Genomic DNA, 27,435 nt, shown 5'->3' with positions numbered 1-27,435 from the left:
ATTTTAAGACACTATACTATCCCAAGAAGCTAATTAAGATATTTTTCTAGTTTGGAATCAGAAGAGATTCCTTATTTTACTTAAACTGTAAAAACTAAATAAGCTTTCTCGTTTTGAATTCTTTAGACCTGTGGTGGCATAGTGGATATAGTGTTGACCTGGAACACTGAGGTCGCTGGTTCAAAACCCTGAGCTTGCCTGGTCAAGGCACAGACGGGAGTTGATGCCTCCTGCTTCTCTTCCCCTTCTCTCTTTTCTCTCTCCTCACTAAAATGAATTGTTTTAAAAAATTTTCTTTAGGCACATGTCACAGTACAGTGTTTTCTCAGAGTTGAGTAGATTTGTTGTATTCTAGGATATTGGATCTAAAACTATATTTTTATTTTAAAGGCTCTGACTGGCCTGGCTGGTTGGCTCAGAGGTAGAGTGTATGCCCAGTGTGTGGAAGTCCCAGGTTCGATTCCCAGTCAGGGCACACAGGAAAAGCAACTATCTGCTTTTCCACCCCTCCATCTTTTCTCTTTCTTCTCCCCCCCCCCCCTACAGCCACGGCTTTTAATTGTTTGAGCACTTTTGCCCCGGGTGCTAAGGATAGCTCCATGGGCTCGCCTCAGGCACTAAAATAAAATAGCTCAGTTGTGAAGTAGCAGAGTAGCATCCCCAGGTGAGCAGAGCATCGCCTGGTAGGAGGCTTGCTGGATGGATCCTGGTTGGAGCACTTTTTTTTTTTTTTTTTTTGTGCACATTTGGTAGCCTGTCTGCCTCTCCACCTCTCACTTTAAAAAAAGAAAAGGCTCTGACTTATTTTTTTTTTATCATTTTTAATTTATTTTTTTTATTTCAGTTGACATGCAATATTATATTAGTTTCAGGTATACACTCCAGTGATTAGACATTATAACTTAATATGCTGACCAGGCAGTGGAGCAGTCAGTAGAGCGTCGGAGTGGGATGCAGAAGACCCAGGTTCAAAACCGCGGGGTCCCTGGCTTGAGGATTGGATCATAGAAATGAACCCATGGTCACTGGCTTGAGCCCAAAGATTGCTGGCTTGAAGCCCAAGGTCACTGGGTTAAGCCTAAGGTTGCTGGCTTGAGCAAGGGGGTCACTCGCTCTGCTGTGAAGCACATATGAGAAAGCAATCAGTGAACAACTAAGGTGCCACAATGAAGAATTGATGTTTCTTACCTTTCTCCCTTCCTATCTTTCTGTTCCTATCTGTCCCCTTCTCTGTCTCTCTCTCTGTCTCTGTCACATAAAGAATAAGTGGCCATCTGTTAAATCTTATACCCATCTGACACTGTACATAGGTGTTAGATTATTATTTATTATATTTCCTATGCTGTACTTTACATCCCCATGATTTTGTAAGAACTAATTTGTACTTCTTAATCACTTCACCTTTCTCACCCATCCTACGAACTCCCCTTTCATCTGGCAACCATCACAATGCTCTCTGTATCTAGGAATCTGTTTCTGTTCTGCTTATTTATTTTGATTTTTTTATTCAATTTTTGATAGTGCAGTGAAGAAAGACTCTAACATTTTATGTAATTCTAGATTGGTGGTGATGAACTCTTTTAGCTTTTTATGTTCTTCATTTCCAAATAATAGCTTTGCTGGTTGATAGATAGCTTGGTTGTAGGTCTTTATGATGTTCTTGGTGTGGACCTCTGTGGGTTCATCTGCCCTTCCTGGACTTGTATGTCTATTTCTTTTACCAGGTTAGAGAAGTTTTATGTAATAACTTTTTTTTTTTAAGATTTTTATTTATTAAGGAAGGAGAGAGAAAGACAGGAACATCAAGCTGTTCCTGTATGTGCCCTGACCTGGTATCAAATGGGCAACCTCTGTGCTTTGGGACAAAGCTCTAACCCACTGAGTATCCGGCCAGGGCTGTAATTATTTTTTCAAATAGTTTTTTAAGTTTTTGTTCTCTCACTTCTCCTTCCAGCACCCCCATGATGTAAATGTTGAGTACGCTTGAAGTTGTCTAAGAGACTCTTCACATTATTTTCATTCTTTTGGATTCTTTTTTTTTTTTTGATTGGATGTTTTTGCTTTTTTATATTTCAAATTGCTGATTGGAGTATTGGTGTCATCTACTCTGTTGTTGATTCCCTAAAAATTATTCTTCTTTTCAGTTATTGTATCCTTCATTTCTGACTGGTTCTTTTTTATGGTTTTTGTTTGTTTATTTTTATTTTTTGCCTTTTTCACACTGTTGAAGTTCTCACTAAGTTCCTTGAGCATCTTGTACCTGTTGTTTTAAACTCTGTATCTGGTTTGCTTGCCTCCATTTTGTTTAGTTCTTTTTCTGGTGATTTCTACTATTTTTTCACTTGGGACTGGTTTGTTTGTTTCTGTGTATTAGGTAGAGCTGCTACATTTCCTAGATTTGGTAGAGTGGCCTTGTGTAGTATGTGTCCTGTAGGGCCCAGTGGCACAGCCTCCTTGTTCACTTGAAATGAGCACTCCAGATTGGCCCCTTTGTGGGCTTGTGAATTGCCCTTTTGTAGTTGAACCTTGATTGCTGTTGGCATCACTGGGAGCTATTGACCTGCCAGGCCAATCAGCTGACAGGACTGTCTGCAACTACAGTGTGCTGCTGTGCAGGAGTCGACCCTACAAAGGATCTGCTTCAGTGAAGCTTTGGTGCTCACTGAGTTGGCCCCTTGAGTGTGTCAATTGTGAAAGCAGTAGGGTTATAGTCCAGTGTGGTGTGAAGCTGTCTACTGGGTACACTGGTTCTGGGGCCTCCTGGGAGACTGCAAGGTCAGCCACTGCTAGTACCTTTCCTGGGGCCATCTGGTACAAACTACAAAGCGACGTACAAATGGCAGCTGCTTGTGCTGGTCTTGGAGGTGCCCAGGAGATGCCAAGGTGTGCACCAAGGCAGGCTACTGCTAGTGCTGGACCTTGGACCACTTAGCAAGATATCTGGGGTACACAGAGGCCAGATGCTGCTTGTTTGAGAGATTTTAGGAAAGTTCGAATCATGAAGGATGAGAGCACAGTTGTATGGAAAAGGCACTGGACATGACTTAGATGGGCCCACAAGTTGGGGGGGCAGGCAGGGTCCCGTGGAATCATCAGGGCAAGGCAAACATCATGAATCAGGTTGAGAAAGAGTCAGGTATGGTGCCCACCTATTTTTTTTTTCTTTTCCTTTTTTTTCTTTTTCTTTTTTTTTTTTACAGAGACAGAGAGAGAGTCAGAGAGAGGGATAGACAAGGATAGACAGACAGGAACGGAGAGATGAGAAGCATCAGTCATTAGTTTTTTTGTTGCGCATTACAACACCTTAGTTGTTCATTGATTGTTTTCTCATATGACCCCCTCTCTATTGATGGCAGGGGATGTCTCATAAAAGAACAATAGCCTCTGCCAGCACTTTTATCTGACAGAAAGCTACCCTCCCCCAGATTTTTCCCAGTATGTTTCTGGTTTGGTTTTTTTTGTTTTGTTTTTTTCTGAAGTGAGAAGCAGGGAAGCAGAGAGACAGATCCCATGTGCCTGACTGGGATCCACCCTGCATGCCCACTAGGGTGCGATACTCTTCCCATCTGGGGCGTTGCTCCTTTGCAACTGTAGCCATTCTAGCACCTAAGGCCAAGGCCGTGGAGCCATCCTCAGCACCTGGGCCAACTTTGCTCCAGTGGAGCCTTGGCTGTGGGAGGGGAAGAGAGCGATAGAGAGAAAGGATAGGGGGAGGGGTGGAGAAGCAGATGCGCGCTTCTGTGTGCCTTGGCTGGGAATCGAACCCAGGACATCCTAACCAACGCTCTACCACTGAGCCAACTGGCCAAGGCCTGTTTCTGTTTTTTTTTAAGCTGCTGCCCCATTTCTGGAGCTCAAAGGGAGTAAGTTTGTGTGCTAGCTCTTTTTTTCATATATATATACATAAATTTTTATTAATTTTAATGGGGTGATATCAATAAATCAGGGTACATATATTCAAAGAAAACATGTCCAGGTTATCTTGTCATTCAATTATGTTGCATACCCATCACCCAAAGTCAGATTGTCCTCCGTCTCCTTCTATCTAGTTTTCTTTGTGCCCCTCCCCCTCCCCCTTCCCCTTGTGTGCTAGCTCTTTAAAAGGAGTTACCTGGTTCTCTAGCAACACTCATTTTCACCCAGCCTCAATCCCTGCTGGTTTTTACAGCCAGAAGTTATGGAGACTTGTCTTCCTGACCCTGGAACCCTGGCTGGGGGTCCTGGTTTGGGGCTGGGAAACCGCATTCCTCAGGGGGAACCTGCAGCCAAGATATCTTTCCCAATTTTAAACTACCGCAGGTGGGTGTAGGACCAGTTCCTTCCATATCTCCGCCCTTCTTACCAATATTGATGTGGCTTCTTTAAATCCTTAATTGTGGGACTTTTATTCAACTAGATTTTGGGCATTTCTGAATGATGGTTGTTCTACAGTTCAGTTGTAATTTTGTTGTGGTTGTGGGAGGATTAGTGTACCTTATTTACCTATGCTACCATCTTGAGGTAAAAGAGTCTCTGACTTTAAACAGAACTCCACATTATTGAATCCTGGATAAGTAATCCTCACAATAATCAAAAATAGGAATGATAACTTATTAGAATTTTTATAGTGAATGACCTGACATTTTATAAACTGAATTACCGATGTTCACAAATACGGAAATGTTACAGTTTATTTTGAATTGGTATAGTCAATTGAATTATCACAGTTAATTAAAGGTCCCAGGGGAATTTTATAGGTCATTATTATCTTTCCCAGCAATTGAAATCTTTTTCTCTACACTAATAAATGCCAAGCTTGATTCTGTGTTTTCTTTGTATTTATATAATGCTCTGGTGGAATTGGGATCCTCACATCAAAGCCTTGTGTCTGGTTTATTCAATTTTATTTCACTAGTGTGAGAGGATATAGAATTACACAATTTGTCCTTACACATGCACACACTATTAAATCCAACAAAAAAAAACCTTTTAGTAGGAATAAATTTAAAGTACTCCATTTTTATCCCGAACCACTACCATGCCACTACCATCCTTCTCCCCTTATCTTCCTTAGAGAGTATTATTATACTGAGTTTAAATAACAATCACCAGTTTTAACAGAATTTATGACCACAAATTCTGGAAATAATACTGATTTGATGTGATTTATCACAAACCAAAGAGCTGTCATTTTAAAATAAAGTAGTATACTGTGTTTGTAGAAGTCCTCTTTTCAGATAAAGAAAAAAGTAAGTTTTTCTTGTATCATGTTTGTAAAATCATGTAAGGGGTACTGTTTTCAGTAGAATGATTTTATATACTTCAATTTCTAATTACTTTATTTATAATTTGGTGTAAGTCTTAAGTAATTTCTTTTAAACTTTCCTTTTTATCATTCCCACTCTAATCTTTTTATACTTTGTTTCTCTGAGGATTATAGTCATTTGCTTTCTCTCCTTTTAGTCTGGTTTGAAATTGCTCATTCTATAGATAGCGTCTGCCTTCAGACTCTGTACCCTTCCAAATGAACTGATAAAGCTTCTGTCTTTTTGACATCATGGATGAACCTGGAGAATATTATGCTAAATGAAATGAACTAGTCAGAGAAAGACAAATACCATATGATTTCACTCATGTGGAATCTAACGAGTGAAATAAATTAACAAACAAAATAGAAACAGACTCATAGAGAACAGACTGACAGCTGTCAGAGGGGAGGGGTTTTATAGGACTGTGTGGAAAAGGTGAAGAGATTAAGCAACAACAAAAAACACTCAGACATTTGGTGATTACCAGAGAGAAAGGGGGTAGGAAGAGGTAGAAGAGGGTAGAGGGGAGGTATAAATGGTGATGGAAGGAGACTTGACTTGGGATGGTGAACACATAATACAGTATACAGGTGATGTATTACAGAATTGTACACCTGAAACCTATAATTTTATTAACCAATGTCACCCCAATAAATCCAATAAAAAAATGAAGATAAAATGAGTGGTAGGACCTTTATATTTATTATAAATGATAATAGAATTTGTTTTTTCACAAAACTATCTTTTTTTAAAGATTATTATATTTTAATTATCAATTGCATTTTTTCTAATTTTATTGAGAAAATGGACATGTAACATTGTATTAGTTTAAGGTATACTATAATATAATGGCTTGATATGTCTTCTGTCTTGATTTTAGAACTTTAGGGGTTATAATCTAACCTACCATCCCAAATAAGACAAACTTCTTACACAAACTTGACATGTCCAATAATGCCATTCACCTGATTGGAAGGGTGAAATGATCCTAGCACCACTAGGACCCTAGCACCCTAGTACTCCTTAGTTTTATCTCCTCCCCTTGCAGTATCCCATAAGTAGAAGATACTAAAGGGAAGCATTATTTTTGTTTGTTTGTTTGTTTTTGAGAGAGAGAAGGCAGGGTGGGTGGGTGGGTGGGGACCAATTTTGTTGTTTCACTTATTTAGCATTCAGTGGTTGATTTCTTGTGTGTGTGCCCTGATTTGAGGTTGGATCTGTAACCTTAGAATATCAGGATTACACTAACCAACTGAGCTACTGGCCCGGGTCACATCATATTCTGATTAGAGACAAGGGCACTGTCTCGGTATGCTATAGGAACTGGAACTGCAAGTCACTCCAGAGACATACATGAGGAATAAAGAAAAAAGAATGATTATTATTGTTCTGAGATTGGGATTTCATGAGTGCAGCCTAAACATACAGCTGCCAACTCCACTCGCACCCTATCCAAGCTCAGGTTCCCCAATCTGCCAGTGTCACATTTCCCTTGCACTGGCGCACAGTGTTTATTAGTAGCCATACAGTCTTAGTTAATGGGAGTACAAATCTACTAGCAGCCTGTCTTGGTTGCCTATCTTTAGTTGCTGTTTAAATCCGCTGTTCCTTTGTTCAATGGCTCCATTGACGTGTGGGTGAGAGGATCCATAGAAAGTTCATCACATTCCATGAGTGTGCCCATTGTTGTCTTTCTTGGTCAGTGATTATTGTTCCTTAGTCAGGGTAGTTTCATGGGGTATCCAAAAATATGACCCAAATAGGAATACCATAGCCTGAGTAGCTGTTAACGAGTAGTAAAGCCATCATCCATACGCAGGACTGGAGGGTCAGGGGTTCATTGTAATTAATCTCTCAGACCCTGGCAAGTCTTTGTCCTTGGTTAACTTTGTCCTGATTTTCTTCTCTGGATCATTTGAATACATTGACAACAATTACAAGAGTTCCATTTACATGTGTCTTTTTTTAAGGCCATTTTTCATGAGTATCCACATGAATGACATAATTTCTTCTTAGGCAGTTTTGTTCCTTTTCCCATGTGAAGGATCCCTTAAACGTCCAATCTTTTAGTTGCCATTCTCTTGACCAGATAACTGGGCCATTGGCCACAGCCCATGTGTTGGTGAAAATGTATCAAGACATGTTGGTAGGGTTGGCCTGCACTGCCATCACCATATTTTGGAGTTTAACCCATTGGTCGAAATGTTCACATATGATCTACTGAAAAGATGTTCACCTACTGGCTCCCTGACAGCTCTGACAGCTGCCATTTATCAGACCCCATCTGCCTTTAGTTTCACATAGCTGACAGTAAACCATCATACTGTTAGCAGTCATGTCTTTGACTATTGGGCCCCAGGAAAGGCCAGAGCACCTTCTATGGATTGTTTGGGCTTTGTAGTAAGTGGCTCTTTGCTAATGGAGTCTACTGGTCCTCTGGGATTCTGGCTGAGCCCAATCTTGGATATACTGTTTTCATTTTATGATCAAGATCTGCCAAGTATTTCCAGTTTTATTGGTAAACCTTTATAATCAGCCAAGTGAGAATGAATAGTGCAGGTTGTAGTGTCACGTATAGCACTCGAGGCATAAAATACTTCATCGCCACTAGTTCCCAATAGCAAGCAAGGAAATGTCATTCAGAAGAAATGTACTGGGGAGCAGCTTCGGGAAGTCTGTGGTTCCACTCCAAGAAGCCAGTGCTCCCCAAGGGCAGTGTTCTGCTGCCACAGATTCCAATTAGTGTGTGTGTGGGGGGGGAGGGTTAGGGGTAAACCAGGTAGGTACAGAAACCTGAAGTTTCATCAGGTGAGCAGGCTTCAAGGTCCCAAAGGCTGTGCTTGGGCCACAGCTTGTTGAAAAGCTTCCAATGCCTGCTGCTGCAAATGGTCTCATTTAATACTGGCTGCTTTGCAGTTCACCTTGATTAAAGGGGCTAAGAGAGCACTCAAATGGAATACATACTGTTTTTTTGTTTTGTTTTGTTTTTGTATTTTTCCGAAGCTGGAAACGGGGAGAGACAGTCAGACAGACTCCTGCATGCGCCCGACCGGGATCCACCCGGCACGCCCACCAGGGGGCAACGCTCTGCCCACCAGGGGGCGATGCTCTGCCCCTCCGGGGGGTCGCTCTGTTGTGACCAGAGCCACTCTAGCGCCTGGGGCAGAGGCCAAGGAGTCATCCCCAGCGCCCGGGCCATCTTTGCTCCAATGAGCCTCGGCTGCGGGAGGGGAAGAGAGAGACAGAGAGGAAGGAGAGGGGGAGGGGTGGAGAAGCAGATGGGCGCTTCTCCTGTGTGCCCTGGCCGGGAATCGAACCCGGGACTTCTGCACACCAGGCCGACGCTCTACCACTGAGCCAACTGGCCAGGGCTAGATACATACTGTTTTAATTACACAAAGAGATCCACTAGCTGTTGGGCCTCGTTTTTATTGGTGGGAGCTTCCCACCAATATTGGTGGGCCTACAGCTTTTGTCTGTAGAATACTTTTTTGGCTTCCTGCCTAAATGGCTTCTAGAAATAGCACTTGCTGTACCAGGCCCTGGACTTTATCTGGATTTATATGCAAATTGGTGCTAATTATTCCTTCAGTGACTAAGTGCAGCACTGTGACTACATGTTTTTTTTTTGTTTTGTTTGTTTTTTTTTTTTTTTTGCATTTTTCTGAAGCTGGAAACAGGGAGATACAGTCAGACAGACTCCCGCATGCGCCCGACCGGGATCCACCCGGCACGCCCACCAGGGGGCGATGCTCTGCCCATCCTGGGCGTCGCCATGTTGCGACCAGAGCCAGTCTAGCGCCTGGGGCAGAGGCCACAGAGCCATCCCCAGCGCCCGGGCCATCTTTGCTCCAATGGAGCCTTGGCTGCGGGAGGGGAAGAGAGAGACAGAGAGGAAAGTGCGGCGGAGGGGTGGAGAAGCAAATGGGCGCTTCTCCTGTGTGCCCTGGCCGGGAATTGAACCCGGGTCCTCCGCACGCTAGGCCGACGCTCTACCGCTGAGCCAACCGGCCAGGGCGACTACATGTTTTTTGATTGGCTTTGCTATCAGGATGTCATTAATGTAATGGGTGACTAGTATTTCTGTGGGGCCTTGGACTTGTTTATGATTAAAGCTGCACTCACTGGTGACATATTACAGAGAAATGTAGTAGTAGATATTTCTGCAGAACTACAGTAAAAATGTATTGTAGGCCAATCTACATGAACCCAAATTGGTCCTGATTTTTATCCTGCAGTGGGATCAAGTAAAAGGCATTAACCAGTTCAACAGTATACTAGTTTCGAGTCAGTATATTCAGGTTGCCGCTGTTTTAGTGACAGGGATAATATCAGGGACTGCATTAGCCAAAACTGGAACTTTCATGTTTAACCTATGTTAATCTGTCAACCTCCAAGCCTTCTTAAGTGGTGAGAAAGGGCCAGTAAATTTTGATAGAGTGGTTATAGGCACCTCTGCTTGCATTAAGTTTGAATTAACAGAATAAGTTCTTTGCCCACCATACTTTTGTTGAACAGTGTGCCATAGTTTCCGCAACTCTGGAATTGATCAGGAATGCACTTGGCCCATTGTACTTGAATTTATCCTAATTATGGTTCATACCCTGTGAAGTTGTGGTGGTGTTTAGTATTTCACACAGCCAAAATGTTAATACCTATTATATACTTACTCTGTGATAACAACTATGATTACTAACACCTGGAATGGTCCAATAGCTCTATCTGCAAACACATGCAGACTTGTCTCCCACAGATACTATACTTCCCCCAAACTACCCAAAGCCATTATTTTAATCCTCCCTTTTCAAGACAGCTGGAATTATTGTCATTTAGATACCAGTATCTAAGAGTACTATAAAATTCTGAATTTTTTTTTCCCCCCATGTCCACAGCTAAACTTATCCCCAGGTCCCAGGGCAGGAACCCAGAACCCATGAACGGTGGAGTTTGCTGTAGCAGCCATCTGGGCCAGCCCCTGCTATGGGGGGAGCAGGGGCTGAATTTGACTTGGCTGTGGAAAATTCTGAATTTTACCTCCTTTATTTCTTCTATCCTGACAAGAGCATAGGGCCTCTGTTGGTGATGCAGAGACCTTGGCCCCATCCCTGACTGTGCTGTTTAGCCCTAGACATTGTAGTCTGCAATGCTCCATCATCAGACAGGTATACCATCCAGACTGCATTAGACTGCCCTGACTCATTTCGTTTTGTATTTCACTTTCAGAGAAGGACTTCATTTTAATAGTTTTTCTTTCAGCAGTATCATTGATAGTTTTGCATTGAATGAGAACAGTTCTTACTTGAGTCCTGCAGGCTACCTGTATCAGGTGAAGTTTCCAGCATGGGACCCCTTTACTTTTTCAGACAGTCTTTTTGACCCAAGGCACAATGGGAGCTTGGGAGCATAAAGGCAGCCACAACAGGATGTGTACTCTTTAGGACTCGCTTCAGATTTCCACCCTCATTCGTTGTGCCAGCTCACCCTTGTTGACAGGGAGGTTATCTGCATCCCATTTATCCCCGTATGGCCAGAGGGAGGTCTGAACTCATCATTCAGTCCATTACTACTACCCCAACCGTAGCGTTGGCACCACTCAATGGAGCGGACTAGGCTCTTTGTTTCTACCATGCCATGGTATTTTTGTTGTTGTTGACTCTGTATCTCTTGATAAGGAAGTGTTCCAGGCCCAAGGCTCATTCTTAAGTGGCCACGTGTTTCAACAGACTGCATGTACAAGTTGCCTTCCCTGCCGTACATAATAATGTTCTCTCAAGACTATGCCTTCTCTTAGAAAATAAAAATAAAGACATACAAGGAAACTTTTGGAGATGATGGATGTTTACTAGCTTTGTAATATATATATTATGCATGTGTATATGTTCGAAGTCATGAAACATGAAGTTTTCCAATTATGACTCAGTAAAACAAACAAAAGACGTTTCTCTCTACTCCCTTCACCTCTTCCAAATACAAACAAATCCTCTCCTTGACAAGATACATGAATTTGCTTCATTTTAACTCTTTCACAGTATTTCCACAGAAGTATTCATATTACATATGTGCGTTTTAGTAACAATCAGTATTTTCCATTATAAGCATGAGTATAAAAGTACAAATCATAAAATTGTGCCGTTATGCTTCATAATACGTTTTATTGCTTTTACCATTTTTTGTCAAAGGTAATTTTGCAGAATTACAGGTTAAAGAATCTCTGACAAATAATGCAGACCCCTCCCTTATTGAGTTACTTTACTGTTTTCTATTTTCTGGGTTTTTTTTTCTGTTTTCATATATTTGTATAGTTATTCATTCAAAAACTAATCGAGTAGTGACTGTGCATTAGGCACTGTGTAAAAAACATTCAGATTTTATTTTTTTATTATTTTAGAAGATTTAATGGGGTGATTTGATCAATAAGAGTACATAGTTTTCAGATAAATATTTCTATAGCATTTGAACTCTTTTTATGTTTTGTGCCCATCATCCAAAGTCAAATCATTTTCCATCACTGTATATTTATCCCTCTTTACTTCCCTACCCTCCCTCACAACTCCCTTCTCTGGTAACCACTTCACTTTTATCTATGTTCATGAGTCTCATTTTTATATCACATCTATGTGTGAAATCAAGTAGTTCTTAGCTTTTTCTGATTTACTTATTTTACTTAGTATAATGTTCTCAAGTTTATTCATCTTGTCATAAATGGCAATGTCACCTTTTCTTATAGCTGAGTAGCACTTCACTGTAGCATGCTGATTTGAATAAAATTTTGTATAATGGGAAAAGAAAGCATTTTGGTACTATTATAGGAATACCTTCAGAGGATAGTAGAGCCCCAAATAGAACAATTACCAAAAAGGTCACTGGTGTTTTCATCAAACCAGGTAAGTTTACAGTTTTCTAAAATACTTTTATGGGTAGTAGCACCTTACTATTAAGTTCCTGTAATGTAGACAGGGCATGCTATAGGCAGAGCCAAGATTTCAGAGGAGCAGTAGCTGGTTGGGAAGCATCACTGGAAAGGTAAAAATAAAACTGGACTAATGTCTTCGCTCTACCTGTAATTTGCTGTGTGAACTTGGATAGGTGGAGTATTTTTATCTCTTTTTGGCCTCATTTTTAAATCTGTAGTGGGAGAGAATTAAGAAAACTACTTACATGTCATCTTAGATCTGGAGTTGTTATTTTACATTGAGACAGCTGTCTTTAGTCTTTGGCTCATCCATAGTTGTTACCTTGTGATTATGTAATACTTTTTTTTTTTTTTTTTGTATTTTTTTTTTTTTCTGAAGCTGGAAACGGGGAGAGACAGTCAGACAGACTCCCGCATGCGCCCGACCGGGATCCACCCGGCACGCCCACCAGGGGCGACGCTTTGCCCACCAGGGGGCGATGCTCTGCCCCTCCAGGGTGTCGCTCTGCCGTGACCAGAGCCACTCTAGCGCCTGGGGCAGAGGCCAAGGAGCCATCCCCAGCGCCCAGGCCATCTTTGCTCCAATGGAGCCTTGGCTGCGGGAGGGGAAGAGAGAGACAGAGAGGAAGGAGGGGGTGGGGGTGGAGAAGCAAATGGGCGCTTCTCCTATGTGCCCTGGCCGGGAATCGAACCCGGGTCCCCCGCACGCCAGGCTGACGCTCTACCGCTGAGCCAACCGGCCAGGGCCGATTATGTAATACTTTTGTTTGCTTCCCACCTCTTTTGCCTCCAGGAATACCAAGTGCTATGAGCCATCTCCCTAGATCCCCAAGGGCTGCTCTTCTACCTTGCTGCTCATTGTAATTACAGGGTAAACAAAATAGGTTTATAGTTGTGAGTATGCAAAACAGAGTTTATTCTTGTGTTATTACTTTATTAATTATTGTATTGTTTTTTGCAACTATAAACCTATTTTTGCCAACCCCTGTATTCCCCTCCCCACCCCACCCCCTCATTTATGCCCTACCTTTGCATCTAATAGTAGTTGTCACTGCTATTCTGTGATCTTACCATCTCTTGGCTATTGGAAGCAAAATTCTGTTTTGAGTATCTCCTACTGTCAGCCCTAGCCTATAAAACACAGCCACTGTGGAGCTTCTTACTAATGCCTGCGCCTCTATCACAAGTCTTTTTCTTACTGCCTTGGTAAACAGAATAATCCCTGGGCCCTCCTGAGAAACACACTCAACTAGAAAGTCTTCTGAGTTTATGTAATAGATCCTTTCTGGCGTGCTTATTACTTCCCTATGTCTTTGAATTCCTTCTTTCACAGTCTGGCACACAATTCTGGCATCTGTTCTATTTAATATGCACCATTGCCTTTTCCAAGAGCCATCCATGTTGGGCCATTTCCAGGGACCCCTAACAGGGCCTTAAATCCTGACTCTAGGGTAAGTGCTCCATATCAAAAAAACTCCTATTTTTTATTCCTATTCTCTCATTCAGTACCTTCAGCAGCCAGTCCCTAAACATTCTGGTTTTTTTCTTGTTCAAATTGGCCATTTCTTTAGCACTTAAGAGCATATACTCCTCCTTGCTTAGCAGACATAATACTTTCCATTTGGGCCATGCTGAGATTTGACCTTAGTCTTGGGGCCACAGGGGGAAGTTTGTGTGGATAATGAAGAAGGCTACAAGCATTGTCCTTTAGGCGTTTACTTTACTTGAGGCTTCCATATAGTCTGGAGTAGGGGGTGTACTATCTTCCAACAAGGGATGTGAGTTCCCTTGCAGTATGAGGGATAACAAGTCAAGTTCTCAGCTGCATTCACCCACATATTGTTTAGACTTTTGCCCTGGTTTTGGCATGAGAGACTTGCCTGGGATGCAAACTGTCTTAAATTCTGCCACACTTACAGTTGAGTTCTGTGCCTGGTTTTCATTATGATCAGCTCTTTATCTGCAAAAGATAAATGTATTTAAATGTTCAAGAGGCAACATTTACTTTAAATTCTTTAATATATCAGTAACACTTAGCTACCCAGTTCTTTAGTTCTTATCTTGCTCATTCCAATGCTAGGTACATCCCCTTTCACCCATAGGTGAACTAGAAAATGACTGCTATCCAGTAATTGGATCTTTCCTCATAGTATTCATCCTTCAAGTGATCCAACCCCAGAATTCAGTCATTGAGTTCAGCTTCCTAGGACCACTCTTGGTACAAACTGTTTAGGTAGCATTCCCTAGAAACCAAACCTGAGTCAGATTTTTCTGCTAGTGATACATCAAGGTTTGCACTCTCAAAAACCTGTGAGAAAGTGAGGAACACAGGATATAGCAGAAATATACTTACAAATGTGGTTTTAGAAATCTTATCTCAGCAAGATCTCACTGGGAGCTTTTTTTTTTTTTTTTTTTTTTTTTTTTTTTTTTTTTTTTTTTTTTTCATTTTTCTGAAGCTGGAAACGGGTAGAGACAGTCAGACAGACTCCCGCATGCGCCCGACCGGGATCCACCCGGCACGCCCACCAGGGGCGGTGCTCTGCCCATCCTGGGCGTCGCCATATTGCGACCAGAGCCACTCTAGCGCCTGAGGCAGAGGCCACAGAGCCATGCCCAGCGCCCGGGCCATCTCTGCTCCAATGGAGCCTTGGCTGCGGGAGGGGAAGAGAGAGACAGAGAGGAAAGCGCGGCGGAGGGGTGGAGAAGCAAATGGGCGCTTCTCCTATGTGCCCTGGCCGGGAATCGAACCCGGGTCCTCCGCACGCTAGGCCGATGCTCTACCGCTGAGACAACCGGCCAGGGCTCACTGGGAGCTTTGAAGACTAAGTTGCACCTTAGAGGTTATACTGTCCTGAGACAAGGAAGTTGTGCTGTTTTGCTGTACTGTATATCATTCCCCCCTGGCTATAGGCCTCAGCCTGGGGAGAGATTGTGTGGACAGGAGAGACAAAGTAGAGCATAATCTCCCAGAAATCTCTGTTCCTGGTGGTTCTTTTCAACCATAGTTCTCTAGAGAGAGGTACAGATATGAGCAGTTAACACTGGAAGAAGCAGGGAAGATTAGCCTACTATATGGGGATGGGAGGGGCAACAGCAGCATCTACTACAGGTATCTCAGGTACTTTTTCTATGTGCTAGAGACTTTCCTTATCAACAAGCATCATCTAATTCAGTTGTGTACTAGAGCTACCTTGAACCAGCTTGCAAGAGAGTGATTATGCACATTCCTTCCTGAATAACATCTTATTGGTAGCTTGAAAATGTTTATAGAGGGATTATTTATGTCACAGAAAACTACAAATGCAACAATTCAGAGCTTCTGTCCGCAGAGTTGGTTGTTAAAACTTTTACCAGTATACCCAGCATTTAATCTGTATAACAGCCTTATAAAGTTGGTATCACCATTTTATAAGTGAGTAAACAATTAGAGTGACTAATACATTTGCTATCTCTCATGTAGATAGATCATAAGCTATAGAATTGGAAGTAAAATCTAGTTTTGTCTGATTCTAAAACTTGGACTCCTACTAATGACTCCTACTGTTATAGCACATTGCTTCGTTTTGAAAATAGACACTTCAGTCTTCTCTGAATCTTTTGAGAGTTAACAAAATTTCTAGATGATTCTGAATATACTTTGATCACCAACATCTACTCCCAAGTTAATAACTTTATTGAAGATAATGCAGATATTGAAGTCAGTAGTCTCAGGACACTTCACTCTTTGATTTTGCCTGTTTTAAACATTCTGCTGTATATGTTTTCTAACTTCTCTTTCTGGAGTATAAAAGGCATTCAGTATTTTTTAAATGAATAAATGATGATCAGCTTAAAAATATGAAGTTGGGTTTTTCTGCAGAATTGTTCAGTAGTTACATAAAGGACAAATTAGAGTGGCCTTCTCTAATTGAAATTATTGCTTAAAATTTCTCTCCAAGTGTCACATTATAACGTGGAAATACTCCATCTTGAATTAAAGTTGGTAAATGTTTGAAAAAGATATAGTTTACTCTCAAGTAACTAAGGGGTTTTCAGTGCATTTTAAATTAAATATGAGTGAAACACAGACTGCAGTTGCTCAATTCTACCCTATGTTGAATTGCAGTATGAAGTTGAATGGTTAAGCTGAAAATTACTATAGTCTTCATGAAGACTTGAAAGTCTTTTTAATCTCTTTGGCATGGAGTTGATGGCTTCTGTTGTGTTTTTATTTATATTTCCATAGCAAGGAGAAGTCAGGCTGAAGTGTTTGAAAGCTCTACAGAGTCTATATACCAATAGAGAATTATTCCCCAAATTGGAGCTATTCACAAACCGATTCAAGGTAAGCATCAAGAATGCATAGCTTATTTTATTTTTCACTTTAAAAATTCTAGTTTAGCAAGTGACATTGCCATACAAGTGTTTAGTTTATATTTTTTACTGCATATTCTTTAGATAAACCTGCATTAAGTAAATGAACTGAATCTGTTTTACAAAAGCTATTACCAACATGAGTTATTTATTGCCTCCAGTAGAAGACTTCTGCTTAAAACAAGATTTGCTTTATATACAGCTTTTTATAACTATATGTATGTTGCAAGTTAATGTTTATTTGTCTCAGTGTTAGGGAATGCCAGTCGATGAGAAAGATTTTAGATTATGAACATTTATCCTAATACTTCTTTGTGTGAGTAGAACTGTAATGCAGTTTCAAGATTAAAGCTTTCCATTTTCTTTAACTTTAGTCTTGCGTGTACTCTTCCAAAGGCATTTCCTTGGGTCTTTACTGACTTATTTTCTGCTCATGGTTGATTTAATTTCTAACTTATTTTCAGGATCGCATTGTATCAATGACACTTGATAAGGAGTATGATGTTGCTGTGGAAGCTATTCGATTGGTTACTCTGATACTTCAGTAAGTATAATTAAAATCTTATTTTAATCTACTGATTTTATAATATCCTTTTTCCCAGCATTATTGATATAATTTACATATATAACCCTACTATACACGGTCGGACAAAAGTAGGTTTAATAATACAAGACTAAGTTCTATATTTTGTGTACCCACAACTATAAACCTACTTTGGCCCCAACCTGTACTTACCATTTTAAGTTCTACTTTCACATTTTAAGGTTAGGTTTGAAACAAAATGTTTTTGTTTTTTTCTCTTTTTTTTATTTTTATTTTTGTGTGACAGAGACAGAGAGAGGGACAGACAGACAGAAAGGTAGAGAGATGAGAAGCATCAATTCTTCATTGTGGCACCTTAGTTGTTCATTGACTGCTTTCTCATATGTGCCTTGACCAGGGGCTACAGCAGACTGAGTGACCCCTTGCTCAAGCCAGCGATCTTGGGTTCAAGCTGGTGAGCCTTGCTCAAACCAGATGAGCTCACTCTCAAGCTGGCAACCTCATGGTTTCAAACCCAGGTTCTCCACATCCCAGTCTGATGTGCTATCTACTGTGCCACTGCCTGGTCAGGCTTGTTTTCTGTTTTGACTGTTTCTGTTGCCTCCATATAAAACTTCTTTTGCATAGGAAATATCAATGAAGAAACTAGTCCAGAGGAAATATCAATGAAGAAACATACCTTTCTATTAAAAAAAAAAAGAAGAAAAGGATTCAAAAAGGATATGTTTTTCAAATAGGCTTCTTTGGAATGGTATAGAAGTAAAAAAAAGGAAATAAGGCATTTAAATTGTATCATTAATATGATAAAAATTTTACAGAGTAATAATTTTATGTATAGAGCTTTGACTAAAAACTAGGTAGAATTTATGTGAGAATGTAGACCCCAGTAAAAGTCATTACAAATCCTCCCCTCCCTACTTTGTAATGCCACATTTGTCATGACCATCACCAACTATGCTGGTGTCTAGTTTTGTTTGCTTAAAAATTAAATTTAATGGAGTAACATTGATCAATAAGAGTACATAGGTTCCAAGTGAACATCTCTATAGCATTTGAACTTTGATTGCTTGTGTGCCCATCACCGTATATTTGTTCTTTACTCCCCTCCTTCACGCCCCCCCCATTATTTTGATGTCTTTTTTTCTCTTTCTGTTCTAGTATACTCTTGATTATTGTGGCTTTATAATATAGTATATGTTATAAACGTGGTCTCCTCTTATTGGGTGATTTCTTCTTTATCATTTTAAAATCCACTTAGCTACTTGTGAATTTCTTTCAATTCTATATGAATTTTTAAAGCACAGTTGTTTAGTTCCTCAACAACTTTGGCCAGGATTTTAAATATTGAAAGACATTTAATTTAAAGAAAAGTTTAGGAGAGAATGGAACTTTTTACAATTAATCATATATACATGAAAATGGTGCATTTTGTTATTCAAGTCTTAAGTCTTTTTATTGGGTCTTTTATATAAGGTTTAAATTTTTTCATAGAGGTATCATACATTTTTTACTAGGTTAATTTTTAAGTACGTTATGGTTTTATTATCATATTATGTTTTGTCTTAAAAATACTTTCCTGGTTTTTGGTGAGGCAGAGAACCTCTAATTTTTATGTTGGTCTTGTATATGGAACCTATTAGAACTCTGCATTCTGGTGGTTTGTTAATTCTCTTGGGTTTACTAATGTAAATTATTATGTTATTTGCAAATAATTTCAATATTGTCTTCTTTTCTAACTTAAAACTTGTTGTTTTATTCCCTTGTCTAATTACATTAGCCAGGTCTTTTAGCAATATAAAACTATTAGTGGTAGCAGATTTTTTTTTTTTTTTTTACACAGAGACAGTGAGAGATATAGATAGGGACAGACAGACAGGAACAGAGAGAGATGAGAAGCATCAGTCATCAGTTTTTCGTTGCAACACCTTAGTTGTTCATTGATTGCTTTCTCATATGTGCCTTGACCGTGGGCCTTCAGCAGACCGAGTAACCCCTTGCTGGAGCCAGCGACCTTGGGTCCAAGCTGGTGAGCTTTGCTCAAGCCAGATGAGCCCGCGCTCAAGCTGGCGACCTCGGGGTCTCGAACCTGGGTCCTCCGCATTCCCATCTGATGCTCTATCCATTGCACCACCGCCTAGTCAGGCGGTAGCAGATTTTTTTGTTGTTTTTTTGTTCTTTAGAAGGCATCTAAAGTTCTTTGTTTCTGTGATTTCTGAGATTAAGTTTTTGATATATGATAAATGTTATTTTTTATTGTCCTGAGATTCTCATTTTATACACTGATGAGCCTGAATCTAATTGACAGATTTGTCTAATGGTAAACTACCCTTGTATTTTTAGAATATATCCTGTTTGAACACAATATATTTGGTTTTGTTGTATTTTGCTTAAATACATGTTATAGTTAATGTCTTAGGATTTTCGTGTCTGTGTTCTTGTGTAAATTTGACGATTTTTTTTTTCTTTTATCTAACTTCAGAATCAAGGTTATTCTTTTTTTTGTATTTTTTTTTTGTATTTTTTTCAGAAGTTGGAAACGGGGAGGCAGTCAGACAGACTCCCGCATGCGCCCGACCGGGATCCACCTGGCATGCCCACCAGGGGGCAATGCTCTGCCCATCTGGGGCATTGCTCTGTTGCAACCAGGGCCATTCTAGCGCCTGAGGCAGAGCCCATGGAGCCATCCTCAGCGCCCAGGCCAACTTTGCTCCAATGGAGCCTTGGCTGCGGGAGGGGAAGAGAGAGACAGAGAGGAAGGAGAGGGGGAGGGGTGTAGAAGCAGATGGGCGCTTCCCCTGTGTGCCCTAGCCAGGAATCGAACCCGGGACTCCTGCACACAAGGCCAACGCTCTGCCACTGAACCAACCAGCCAGGACCTCAAGGTTATTCTTTTTGTGAAGTATATTTATTGTTTCTTGCCCTTTTTATGTTCTAAAATAAATTTTCTTTGATAGAGATTAATTTTTTTCTTAAACCTTGGAGAGAATTCTCTTACTAAAGCCATGTCAGTTTTTAGTTACTTTGGGGGGAAAGGTCTTTGATTAGCATTTCTACTTATTCAGTGCTTATCTATCTAACTTAACTTTTTTTTTGTCTGAAAAACCATCATCTCTAAAATTTGTGCTTTAGTTAATAATAATGTATCAGTATTGGCTTATTAATTGTGAAAATAAAATAACACACTCATGTAACATGTTAACCATAGAGGAAACTGGGAGAGAACTACTGGGAACTCTGTACTGTCTTACAATTTTTCTGCTAATCTAAAACTGTTGTAAATAAAATTTAGGGTTTTTTCCCTTTTGATTGAATTTCTTAGTGTGACACTGGTTAACAAATTATACAGGTTTCAGGTGCACAGTTCTACAATATATCATTTCTACACTGTACTGTCAAGTCTTTGACCATCACCATTTATTTCTTCATCCCCCCACCCCTCTGTTGTTGTCCCTGTTCAGAGTATTTTTGTTTGTTTTAGTTTTCAGTTTTTTGTTTGTTTGGGTCTTTCTTGTTCAGTCCCTTTACATCGCCCTCTGACTCAGCCCCCACCCCCAGTTGTCAGTCTGCTCTCTATGAGTCTGTTTCTGTTTTGCTTGTTAGTTCATTTTATTCATTAGATTCCACATCTGAGGGAAATTATATGGTACTTGTCGTTCCCTGTCTTATTTCACTTGCGCAGTGGTAGTCAACCTGGTCCCTCCTGCCCACTAGTGGGCGCTCCAGCTTTCATGATGGGCTATAGTGGAGCAACCAAAGTATAAATAAAAAGAGATTTAACTATAGTAAGTTGTTTTATAAAGATTTATTCTGCCAAACAGCGAAAATCCGACATAAAGTACTTGGTAAGTAATTATTATTATATGCTTTAACTTGCTGTAACTCTGCTTTATAAATTTTATAAAGTAAAATTTTTTCTACTTTATAAATCACCATTACTATATAACTGGTGGGCAGTTAGAAAATTTTACTATTAACAGAGATACAAAAGTGGGCGGTTGGTATAAAAAGGTTGACTACCCCTGATAGCATAATGTTCTCCCAGTCCACCCATGCTGTGACAAAGGGTAAGATTTCTTTATATTTTTACAGGCAAGTAGTATTCCATTGTGTAAATGAACTACAACTTTTTGTTGTTGTTATTGTTTGTTTGTTTATTTATTGTATTTTTTTGAAGTGAGGAGCAGGGAGGCAGAGACAGACTTTCACATGCACCTTACCAGGATCCACCTGGCACGCCCTCTAGGGGGCGATGCTCTGCCCATCTGGGGTGTTACTCCTTTGCAACCTGAGCTATTCTAGCACCTGAGGCAGAAGCCATGGAGCTATCCTCAGCACCTGGGCCAACTTTGCTCCAGTGGAACCTTGGCTGTGGGAGGGGAAGAGAGATGGAGAAAGGAGAGAGGGAAGGGTGGAGAAACAGATGGGCACTTCTCCTGTGTGCCCTGACGAGGAATCGAACCGGGGACATTCACACACCAAGCCAGTGCTCTACTGAGCCAACTGGCTAGGGCCATGAAGCACAGCTTTTTTATCCAGTCATCAGCTGATGGACACTTGGGCTGCTTCCAAATGTTGGCTATTGTAAATAGTGCTGCAATGAACATAGGGGTACATATATTCTTTTAAGTTGATGTTTTGGGTTTCTTTGAATAAATTTTCAGAAGTAGAATCCCTGGCTCAAAAGGCAGTCTCATTTTTAATTTTTTGAAGTAACTCAATACTACTTTCCACAATGTCTACCAAACTGCATTCCTACCAAACAGTGCATGAGGATTCCCTTTTCTCCACATTCTCGCCAACACTTGCTGTTTATTGGTTTATTGATGATAGTCATTCTGACAGGTGTGAGGTGATATCTCATTGTGGTTTTAATTTGCATTTCTCTGATGATTAGTAACATTGAGCATCTTTTCATATGTGTATTGGCCATCTCTATGTCCTCTGGAGAAGTGTCTATTCATGTCCTTTGTGCATTTTTTAATTAGATTGTTTTTGTTGTTGTCGAGTTATATAAGTTCTTTTTAAATTTTGGGTGTTAATCCCTTATCAGATGTATCATAGGCAAATATGTCCTATTCTTCATTGGATTGTCTTCTCATTTTGTTGTTGATTTCCTTTCCTGTGCAGAACTATTTAGTTGATGTAGCCCCATTTGTTTATTTTTTCTTTTGTTTCCCTTGCCCAGGAGATATATCAGAAAAAATACTGCTACGAGAATGTCCAAGATTGTACTTCCTATGTTTTCTTCTAGGATTTTTATGATTTCAAGTCTAATATTTCAGTCTTTAATCCCATTTTCAGTTTATTCTTGTGTATGGTGTAAGATGGTGGTCTAGCTTCACTTTTTTTTGCATGTATCTGTCCAATATTCCCAACACCTTTTATTTTATAAACTTATTATTCCATTGCCTGTTTTTGCCTCCTTTGTCAGATATCAGTTGCCTATAAATGTGTGAGTTTATTTCTGGGCTCTCCATTCTGAATAAAATTCCAGATTTATTCTGATCTATATGTCTGTTCTTATGCCAGTACCGTGCTGCTTTGATTATTGTGGCCTTAAAGTATAATTTTTTGAATATAGGTCTTTTACATCCTTTGTTAAATTTACTCTTAGGTTTGGGGGGGGGTTTTTAAGCAATTGTGGATGGGATTATTTTGTTAGTTTCCCTTTTAATAGTTCATTATTGGTGTATAAAAATGCAACTGATGCCCTGGCCTTTTGGCTCAGTCAATAAGAGTGTTGGCCTGGCCTCTGGACCTCCCACGTTCGACTCTCAGGGCACACAGAACAAGTGACCATCTGCTTCTCTCCCCCTCTTTCTTCCTTCCCATAGCTAGTGACTTCATTGGTTTGAGTATGACCCCAGGCACTAAGGATAGCTGGATTAGTTCAAGCATCAGCCTCGAGGGCTAAAAATAGCTCAATTGATTCAAGCATCACCCCTAGACAGGAGGCGGAGGATTGTCAGGTGGATCCCAGTTGGAGCACATGTGGGAGTCTTTTTTCACTGTCTCCTCTCCTCTGACTTTAAAATAAATAATGTAACTAAGCCTGACTGTTTTGGGTGCAGTGGACAGAGCATTAACCTGGAATGCTGAGGTCCCAGGTTTGAAACCCCAAGGTCACTGGCTTGAGTGCAGGTTCACCAGCTTGAGTTTGGGATTATCAACATGATCCCGGAGTTGCTGGTTTGAGAAAGAAGTCTCTGGCTCAGTTTGAGCCCCTCTGTCAAGGCACATATGAGAAAGTTAATGAACAACTAAGGTGGCGCAACTACTAATTGATGCTTTTCATCTCTCCATCCTCTCTCTCTCTCTCTTCTTTCCTGTTTGTCTCTGCCTCTCTCTCTCTCTCACCACTCTCTTACTCAAAAAAAAAAAAAAGAAAGAAATGTAACTGATAGGTGGGTATTTCTTTTGTATCCTGCTACTTTACAAAATTCCTATAGTTATAATAGTTTTGGTGGAATCTTTAGGGTTCTCCACATACAGTATCATGTCATCTACAAATAATGATAGTTTTATTTCTTTCATTTCAATTTGGATGCCTTTTATTTTTTCTTCTTGTCTGATTGCTGCGGCTAGGACTTCCAGGACTATTTTGAATACAAGTGGGGAAAGCAGACATCCCTCTTTTTTTTCCCAATCCTAAGAGAAATGCTTTTAGTATTTGCCCATTCAGTGTGATGTTTGCTATGGGTTTGTCATATATGACCTTTATTACACTGAGTTATGTTTCTTTTATTCACATGCTGGTGAGAGTTTTTATTATAAATAGATACTGAATTTTGTCATTCTTTTTCTGTATTTATTGGTATGATAATGAAATTTCTATCTTTCGTTTTGTTTATGTGATGTATCACGTTTACTGATTTGCAGATACTGTATCAACCTTTCATCCCTGGAATAAATCTCACTCGATCAGGCTGCATGATCTTTTTAATTTATTGCTGGATTCGATTTGCTAATATTATGTTGAAGATTTTAGTATCTATGATCATCAGGGATAATGGTCTATTCTTTCTGTGTAGTGTCTTTATCTGGTTTTGGAATTAGTATAATGCTGGCATGGTAGAATGAGCTTGGGAGTCTACCCTCTTAAATATTTTGGAATAGCTTGAGAAATAGGTATTAGTTATTTGCATGTTTGGTAAAATTCACCTATGAAGTAATTTGGTCCAGGACTTTGTTGCAGTTTTTTTTATCATTCCTTTAATTTCATGAATTGTAATCTGTCTATTCAGCCTCTGAATATCCTCATTCAGCTTGGGAAGATTGTATATTTCTAGGAATTTATCCATTTCATCCAGATTGTCCAATTTGTTGGCCTATAATAGTTTGAAATATTTCTTATAATCCTTGGTATTTCTTTAATGTCAGTTGTTGTTACTTCTCATTTATTCTGATTTTTGGGGGGTTCTTTCTCTTTTTTTCTTGATGAGTCTGGTTAAAGGTTTATCAGTCTTGTTTATCTTTTCAAGAAACCAGCACTTGGTTTTATTGATATTTTGTATTGTTTTTTAGACTCTATTTTGTTTATTTCTGCTTTGATCGTTTTTTTTAATAGACTTTTTTAGATAGAGAGGAAAGGGGAGAGAGAAACATAGATTTGTTTTTCCACTTATTTATGCCATCATTGATTGATTTTTCTGTGTTCCCTGACCAGGGTTCAAACCCACAGCCTGTCATGTTATGACACTTTAACCAACTGAGCTACTGCCGGCCAGGGCCTGATCTTTCTTATTTTATTTCTTCTACTCACTTTGGGCTTTATTTTTTGTTGTTCTTTTTCTACTTCCTTTAAATGTGAAGTTAGATTTTTTTATTTTAGAATTTCTCTTTTTGAACTAGGCCTGTAATGCTATGAATTTCCTCTTAGGGCTGCGTTTGCTGTGTTCCATAGTTGTAGGGCTATTGCTATCTCATTTTCATTTGTTTCAAAATATCTTTTGATATTTTTCTTGATCTCATTGTTAATACATGTATTGTTTAGTGACATGTTATTTAGCCTCCATATCTTTGTTTTTCAGTGTACCATTATGGTCAGGAAATGCTCAATATGATTTCAATTTTTTTAAATTTATTGAGATTTGTTTTGTGTCCTAACGTGGTATATTATAGAAAATGTTCATTGGGCACTTGAAAAGAATATATATTCTGTTGCTTTGGGGTAAAATACCCTGAAGCTATCAATAAAAATTCATCTAATCTAGTTTGTCATTTAAGGTCCTGTTTCCTTGTTGATGTTCTGTCTGTAAAATCTGTCCATTGATGCCAATAGGGTGTTAAAATCTCTTACTATGAATGACTGTATTACTGTCAATCTCTCTTTTTATGTTCATCAAGATTTGTTTTACATATTTAGATTTTTGTGTGTTGGATGCATAAATGTTTACAAGGATTATATTAACTCTTGTTGGGATTACTTACTTTATAATGATAAAGTGGTATCCTTCTTTGTCTATTAGTATAGCCTTTGTCTTAAAGTCTATTTTGTCAGATCTAAGTATTGCTGCCCCAACTTTCTTTTTCTTTACATTTGCATGAAATATTATTTTCCATCTCTTTTAATCTGTGTGTATCTTTCATTCTGAGGTGGGTCCCCTATAGACAACAAATATATGAGTGTTATATTTACACAGCTACCCTGTGTCTTTTGATTGAAGTGTTGAAATCATTTTCTTTTAAAATGATTATTGATAGGTATGCATTTATTGCCATTTTATTCTTTATAACTATGTTCCTCTGTATTTTTTTTTCCTTTATGTCCTTCTTAAAGAAGACCCTTTAACATTGCTATAATACTGGGTTGGTGATAACAAACTCCTTTAGCCTTTACTTATCTGAAAAGCTTTTTATTTTTCCTTTAATTATAAATGATAGTCTTGCTGGGTAAAAGAGTCTTGGTTATGAGTTCTTACTTTTTATCACTTTGAATATTTCATGCCAATCCCTTCTGGCCTGAAATGATTTTGTTGAGAAATCAGATGAGTCTTATAGGAGCTTCCTTGTAGGTAAGTGTAACTGTCTTTCTTGCTACTTTTATGGTTCTCTCTCTGTCTTTAACCTTTGCCATTTTAATTATGATGTATCTTGATGTGGGCCTGTTTGAGTTCAACTTCTTTGGGACTCTATACTTCCTGATTTCTGTGTCTTTTTCTTTCACCAGGTAGGGAAATTTTCATTCATTATTTCTCCAAATATGTTGTCAATTCTTGCTCTCTTGCTTCTCCTTCCAGTTCCCCTATGATATGGATGTTGTTATGCTTTGTGTTGTCCCAGATGTCTCTTAAATTATCCTTACTCTTTCTCATACTTTTTTCTTTTTTGCTGCTCAGAGTGGTGGTTGTAATTTTTTCCTACCTTGTCTTCCATATTGCTGATTCCGTTCTCTGCTTCATCCAACCTATTGTTTATTCCTTTTATTCTGTTCTTCCTTTCAGATATTGTAGTCTTCATTTCTGACTTGTTCTTTTTTGAGGTTTCTGTATCTTTTTTCTATGCTTGCTATCTCTTTGTTGAAATTCTAAGTTCCTTGAACATTCTTATAAATATTTTTTTAGAATTCTATTTCAGGTAAGTTGCTTACCTCCATTTTATTTAGCTCTTTTTCTGTTTATTTCTCTTGTTCTTTTCCTTTGGAGCTTGTTTTTTTGTCTTCCCATTTTGGCTGCTTTTTTTGTATATTTGTTTTTATGTATTTAATTGTCCTTTGGGACCCAGTTGCACAGTCTCCTTGATCAACTGACCTGGGTCTCCAGGAATGTTTCTTATGTGGGTTATGTGGGCCCTCCTGTTGTAATTATGTCTTGATTGCTATTGGGCTGGCTGCTTGTGAGGTTTAACCCCAACCATTGCTTTCGAGCTGTTGTATAGTAGCTGACCACACAAAGCAGAATTTACTATAGCAGGGTTTGGTGCCTGCCAAGATCTCCCTTTATATATGCTGCTTGTGAAGCTAATTGGATCCTCTTCTGATGTTGTCTGAAGCTGGTCTCTAGGTGTGTTGATGCTGGGCATCTTGGGAGGAACACTGGTGCAGGCCAATGTTAAACACAATCTGTGACCAGTGCTTGGCAATCTCTTTGGAGCTACAAGTGATCCACTCTTTGTGGCTGCCTCTGCTGAGCCTGGGTATATGCGGGAAGGACCAAGCTGTACGCTAGGGCCAGCTTTTACCATCACCAGACCCTGGGGTAGGTCAGCAAATTCCCAAGGCACCCTGAGGTCCACCTCCACCTGTCTTTGCCTTCCGGCTGTCTGTTAGACTCAGTGAAAGAGCCTCTAACTAAACTCTTTAGCAGGGTGTAAGCTCCATAGAGTGTGGCTATTGC

The 27,435-nt window shown here is 39.6% G+C and overlaps 1 protein-coding gene and 1 non-coding gene across 3 annotated transcripts in view; one reads left to right on the top strand and one right to left on the bottom strand.

Annotated features, from left to right (window-relative positions):
• STAG1 (STAG1 cohesin complex component) overlaps positions 1–27,435 on the top strand; it is a 468,912-nt gene that overhangs the window by 295,673 nt on the left and 145,804 nt on the right. For both annotated transcript variants that reach the window (XM_066244489.1, XM_066244487.1), the window contains 2 exons: positions 16,430–16,528; positions 17,022–17,101. In XM_066244489.1, coding sequence (XP_066100586.1) covers positions 16,430–16,528; positions 17,022–17,101 — 179 coding nt within the window. The remainder of the gene's footprint in view (positions 1–16,429; positions 16,529–17,021; positions 17,102–27,435) is intronic.
• Positions 10,169–10,304, bottom strand: LOC136314836 (small nucleolar RNA SNORA5). Its single transcript, XR_010727413.1, has one exon. It is a non-coding gene; the product is annotated as a small nucleolar RNA SNORA5 (small nucleolar RNA).

Source organism: Saccopteryx bilineata, chromosome 10 (genome assembly GCF_036850765.1).
Source record: "Saccopteryx bilineata isolate mSacBil1 chromosome 10, mSacBil1_pri_phased_curated, whole genome shotgun sequence".
Classification (NCBI taxonomy): Eukaryota; Metazoa; Chordata; class Mammalia; order Chiroptera; family Emballonuridae; genus Saccopteryx; species Saccopteryx bilineata.
This window is presented reverse-complemented; position numbering and strand designations above follow the sequence as displayed.